The 6,000-nt window shown below is 34.0% G+C and overlaps 1 protein-coding gene across 3 annotated transcripts; it reads right to left on the minus strand.

The window, feature by feature from the left end:
- Window positions 1-2,582: 2,582 nt before the first annotated feature.
- Window positions 2,583-4,588, minus strand: LOC130656568 (uncharacterized). Of its 3 annotated transcripts, XM_057459458.1 has the most exons (3): window positions 4,384-4,588; window positions 4,199-4,227; window positions 2,583-3,863 (listed from the first exon to the last, which is right to left on the minus strand). In XM_057459458.1, exon 3 carries the CDS (start codon window positions 3,780-3,782, stop codon window positions 3,213-3,215), a length of 570 nt encoding a protein of 189 aa, XP_057315441.1. In that variant the 5' UTR covers window positions 3,783-3,863; window positions 4,199-4,227; window positions 4,384-4,588; the 3' UTR covers window positions 2,583-3,212. The 3 variants fall into 3 exon arrangements, with proteins under 3 accessions (XP_057315441.1, XP_057315439.1, XP_057315440.1); XM_057459456.1 differs by having other exon boundaries at window positions 4,199-4,588; XM_057459457.1 differs by having other exon boundaries at window positions 2,583-4,227; window positions 4,384-4,587.
- Between the last annotated feature and the right edge of the window lie 1,412 nt (window positions 4,589-6,000).

The raw sequence follows: 6,000 nt of genomic DNA on the forward strand, positions 1-6,000 counted from the left end.
ACCCTCAGCGGTTAATGATCATACATTGTTGACATCACACCAGACTAGTTGGATAATTTCACAGTTTTGACGTCAGATTCCACTAATTATATTCTTGAGATTAAAGAAGGTTCTTTACTCAAAAAGACAAACCCATACTTTGTAAGAATATAAATTCGGCTACTTTGCACCTTTTTAATTAGTGGATTTTTTATTTATTTATTTCAATTATCAATTAGGGAATTAATCAACTGTGTATATATATCAATAAAAAGATGCATACATTGATTGATACAAAGATGCATACATACATTGTAATTTGATGTGATCATGGCTTGAGTTCAAGCCGAAAGCTTACCCGTCGTGTTTCGTTTTTTCATTTTTGCGTAAGAAAATTACTTGAAGGTAAAATAAATTTGGAAAAATGTAAAGATCTGTAAAATATTTAGTCAGTAAGAATACAACCGACTCTTCAAGTGACTCCAGAAAACGGACACCTCTAAAATTAACTGACAAAAGTGAACAACCTCGTCTCCAGGGTCTCCTGACCCCTGAGCCGTTATTACTGTACTGCATTCAAAAACACATTTCTCAACAAGTGCCGCATGATCATGAATACTGATGGCTATTTAATATTTATATATACTAAAAATTAATCTTTCCTATGTGTGTTACTAGAGTGGTTTTGCTAAGATTTTTTTCTAAGAAATTTTTTCATCCATTTTAAACCCTGGAGACAAGGATGTTTTGGAGGATATCAAATTCAGTTTCCCGGTGGTAAGAAATATTATGCTGGGTCTCCCAACTACAGACAGTCATGAAAAATGAGAGGTCTAGACTCGAATCCATAAACAGAGCTAACCTAAAAAAGTAATTATATATCAAGGCTGTACCATTGGATAAACTAAAGTGAGTACAACCTCGTTCTTAGGGCGTTTTTCCTTTTTCGTAATAACACATCAAGGGGGGGGGGGACAAGACCCCGAGGATGATGTTAAAATAATAATAAAATAGTTAATAATAAAAATAATAAAATAGTTAATAGTCACTCTTTACGAATTATTATATTCTCCTCCCCAGGGGCTTTTGCAACAAACCCTGGGGAGGAGATTGATCATAGGTACAAAATCAAAAAGGATGGACTACGATTTATGTACAGAGATTAACAGGGTATAAATCTGCATCTGGCAAGGTTACCTGTAAAGTGATCCTGCTTTTTTGCATTTTGAACTACACTCTTGTAGATTTGACAGTATACTGTATAGTAGCCGTTAACCCGTGGAAAAACTAATTAATTGATCTGCCGTCGCATCTTTCATAGCTTCTCCAGGGGTATCTACAACATTCAGCATTTCTGCGTGGTTTACTTATGATATTTATTATACATCTATTTCTGAAATAGAAGACCAAGAGACAAAGACATAGATCCAACTGTGAGAGAAGAATTAACCTGCATAAGCTATCGCAGATGATCGGTAGGGTTACTATCATTGTCTATGGCTAGTTTTATAATAAAGCACACTAGACTACTCTGTGATGAAGCGATTGCTCTTCGTCTGATTGTCTGCAGTTCACATCGTCCGCGCTATGTCAGACAACTTCCTGCAACATCCAACAGTCCAAACATTCCGATGTCTCCCCATATTTCCTCACATGGCTTGGGTTAACCTGCAGCTATGGTAGAATTCCTTCACCCATATTAAATCGACGCCAAGGGGTATCGAATCCCGGTCTCACAGAGTGCAAAAGTTATTACCACTAAGCTGCGGCGCCACCCACTAGGCTGCGGCGCCATAAGACGTTTCAGTACGTTGATTGACCCTAAAATTGTCTAAGGATAAAGAGTGTTTACAACGAATGCATTTTTATTTTCTATCATTTTGTGAAATATTGTCTAACAGAATGTATGTACATCCCTACAACTGCAGACTGTGTCTATATTATCGTCTAGAACTTTACTTAAGTACTTTTACAACTGTGTTAAGAAAAATATTTTTTTCGAATCGAAATATTTCAGAACGTAAATAAATTCTTCATCGTTAATCATGTTATTTGCATAAGAAAGAAAAGGAGCATTCCCTCACTTTGACTTGAAAAGGCATATTGCTAAATTCATAGAATGTGTTGACATTAGCTAACGCGCGCTTTCCCTCTGCGTAAGGTCATAGCTTAAGTCACCGGCTGCCGTTCTCGTGCCCCCTTGTTGCTGTCATTCGTTTTCTTTATGTAAAGTTGCTAATAGCATCACGGGGGGTTGATTACTCGTCTAGTTTTGTTAAGTTATTTTTTAGGAAAACAATCCTGTTTTTTCGCAGTAGCATTGTGTGTTATACTATCGTAGAGAAGAGGGTGTCATAAATAGTTCGATACCAGTGGGAGGGGGAGTATTTCAAAAGGAAATACGAGCGAACAAAGAAAAGAGGGTGGGTAAAAAATAACAAGTTTTTGGACAAAATGCTTTGGGTTCCACCACACCACATTATGTTGAACCCAGTCTTTCTTGTATGAAATACCTTTTTAGTTTCCTCGTATCTGGGAGGATAAAAAAGCTCGTATGGATGACTTAAAAAAGTTTTTCAGGGAATAAAATTTAAAGAAAATAATTTCTTATAAATAAAAATTTTTGAGTGAAAAATAAAATATACTGAAAGTATCAGCCTTCTTAAATAAATACATAAAATTATTATAGACAAGACATGCTCAATTAGATAAATAAATTACACATTTCCTAAATGTTCCTTCATTGAACTGTACCAATTTAGCTAGGAGTGGGTCTCCTAGCTAAATTTTTCTTACAACCACGAAGGTGGGAAGTTACTAAGGTGGGAAATAATAGGCTGGTTTTCAAACGATTTTTCTGTGGTCAGTATTCTACTTTTATTCTACTTTTTGATTGGTCAGTTCTATTGTTCTTTGCTAACGTGGTCACTATCGGGAATCTTTTCCTTTGAGCGCTAAAGGCCTCGCTGACCTGAACAAATATAGATAATTTTTGAATTATTTAAGAGGGTAAGACGTGACCACGCCGACTTGGTGCTGATTGAATGATTGTAGTTTTGGGGTGTTTTGTGGTGGAATTGAATTTTCGTGATTTGCTCTGACATTTGTTTGCGTCTGGGCATTTGCTTGAGAGAAACTGAATTTGATATCCTCGAAGAAAGCATAGTTAACTAGGCTATCTACCGATTTTTCTCTACTGGTCTATCTTTCAGATACTGTCTTTACAATTATTATTACCATTTTTTGTGTTTGTTCAATAGTTTTTTCGATTTAAAATAACTTGTGCTTTTCATTCTTTTTTTTCTTCTCTTTACATACTTTTCTTGTGTAGTATTCTCTACCTTCTGATATATTTCATCTTTTTTACTTTGACTAATAGCAGTTAATATTGCGTTTTGACAATCATTCTTATATCCGTTTTTTTCACCTGGACTCAGAACAGTTAATTTTGCTTTTTGGCAATCATTCTTGCATGGTTCCTTTCTCCTTGAACTTATAGTAGGTAATATTGCTCTTTGGAAATCATTCTTATATCCTCTGCTGCCTTGCTCTTTTTCACCTTTAGTTTTAAAAACTGCCTTTCGCTTCGGGTTTTCATTTTTAATCTCTGGCTTCTTTTTTTTAATGAGACTTTTCTTTTTTATATTAAATATAGTAGGTAAATTTGCCATCTGATAGCTGTTATCGCGCATACGTTCTTTCCGGTGACTGTCATCTCTCTTCTTCATCTCCATCTTTTTATTTCCCTTTATTTTACCGTTTTTATTTGACTTTTTTGTAACACCACCAAGTCTCTTTGTCATATTTCGATCCAGTTGTTTAAGAATTATATTTTCAGTATGGTTATTACTCTGTAATAGCTTCGAATTTGTTTGGTGTGATTCCTAAAAAAACAACAAAAGTTTATAGAATACAGAAATAAAAGTATTTGCCAACCTGTTGAAGTTCTGCGTGAAAGGGGAGGGGGAGGGAGAAATGGAGGAGCAGAGTGGAGTTACTTGAAGAATAATTTCCTACGTCCACAGATCGATAAAATCTGTGACCATATTCAATAAATTTTGCTGACGTTAGCATTTTATATTGAAACTCTAGTTTTCAAAGATCTGTTATTTGGCATATATCTTTGACGTGTTTTGTTTAAAAATATTCAAATTAATTTGCCTCCTTCAACTAAATAGGGTTAGAGTCAGTTGAAATAATAAAAATATTTCACTCTTACCTTTACAAGCAACCAGTACGTCAAGATGACTAAAAAAGACATTTTTAAACAAAACATATTTCTCCGAGTACTTCTTACACTGTAAATTTAATACCTATTAAAACATTAAGTTGCTTGATGCATCCCTGTTAAGCTATGAGTACCATCGTTGTAAATAGTTTACAGAGACATTAAATTTTCCTTACCACATACCAACGGTAATGACGAACTCAGGTTTTCTTAAACAAAAGCATAGCATGTCATACCAAATAATCGGATTTTCACATCTGAATCAAATGCATGAAAATAATAAAATAATTAAATGTTATCAATTACAAGATTATCTGATCTGATTTAGACGGAAAAGATTCCCTTCTGAAACTACCAACAAAATTCCCGTTTCGGATATTAATTGACAGTTTTTCCTTCTATTTCTTACTTACTTTTTAAACAGATAGTTTCATAGACATTGGAAATGATAATAAACGTTTTTAAACTGGCAGTGAAAACGAGAAGGCTACCAAAAGCTTCTTCTGGGAAAAAAATGCATCGTTTCTTTGTATTTATTCGTCAAACGTTGTAAGTAGCTACAAAATTAAACGTAAGTATTTATTATGAACCTTCGTTCAATTAATCCTTGATCAGACAAGGCTATCTTACTTCGAACACTTAATGATCGAACCGTTAAAAACTTTCTAATACGTCTTCTATTTTATAAAAAACGTTGAAGTTAAAGCTGGACATTCTTATTTTTAATACTTTTCCACTCTCAAATATTCTTACTTGCGTTCTTCTAAACAACATCAGCAGTACATCTTCCTAGTTTTTTTGTCTTTTTCATATCATTAAGGCAATTAAACTCGACGAGGGAGATCATGGCAAACAAAGTGAACTGGAACCCTTTTTGTAAGATACGTGCTCGTGCGACCTCGTCCCCAGGACCGTCCCTAAAACTTGTACAGAAGCTTATATACAACAGCCATGGTTTGGAAAATATTAAGTTTAAATCTGGATAAATGTACACCAAATGTAAAAATTAACCAGTTAATAAAAGAATTTTTTTTTTAGTATGATGATCCGCATTGCTCTTTACTAACCGTTTTAAACCGAAATGAGAAAGCGGTAAATTTGGAATCAACTGAGATCGTTCTTTTGAAAAACATTGTATACGGTCCCTCCTCACAAAAGTGTACACAAAATTTAAAAGAGGTCGATTTTTGAGGAGCACAACCAAATCAATAAAAATCGGTTCATTCAGCATGTTGTATATTGCCATTACCCATAACTGTTCCACAAAAAGGTTGTGAAACACATTAAATTATAATAAAAAAAACAGTCATTTCAGTGCATACAGTTATCCCCCATTGGATTATAAAATATAAAAATAACAGTTTCGACAAAACATTTAGTAATTTTTTTATCATCCCCAAACAATTATTTCTACAAAATTTTGTAAATAAGTTTATAAATAACTGACGTTAATGATGCTGATATCGGGTTGGTGGACATAACAATTATTCCGAAATGTTTTAAACCCTTCAGCTCGGTTAGAGTTGGACTTTGACGAACTCCAACTTCTTGTTCAGCTTATAAAAATAAACTTGTTGACCTTCCAAAAGTTTTGGACTAATTCTCTCTTTGAATTGTTGACGTGACAGCCACGAAGACAACGATGTTGATTTGAATAACCTTTCCGTATGGTCATAGCATTCAGGAGGAAAACCCAAAATTAGGTAATTATTTCATCATAAGAAATATATAAACAAAGCACGTAAAAAATCTGATTTCTTAAATTTTTTTAACTTTCCAAACGGAAAAGACCG

This window comes from Hydractinia symbiolongicarpus, chromosome 9, assembly GCF_029227915.1.
Source record: "Hydractinia symbiolongicarpus strain clone_291-10 chromosome 9, HSymV2.1, whole genome shotgun sequence".
In the NCBI taxonomy this organism is placed as follows: domain Eukaryota; kingdom Metazoa; phylum Cnidaria; class Hydrozoa; order Anthoathecata; family Hydractiniidae; genus Hydractinia; species Hydractinia symbiolongicarpus.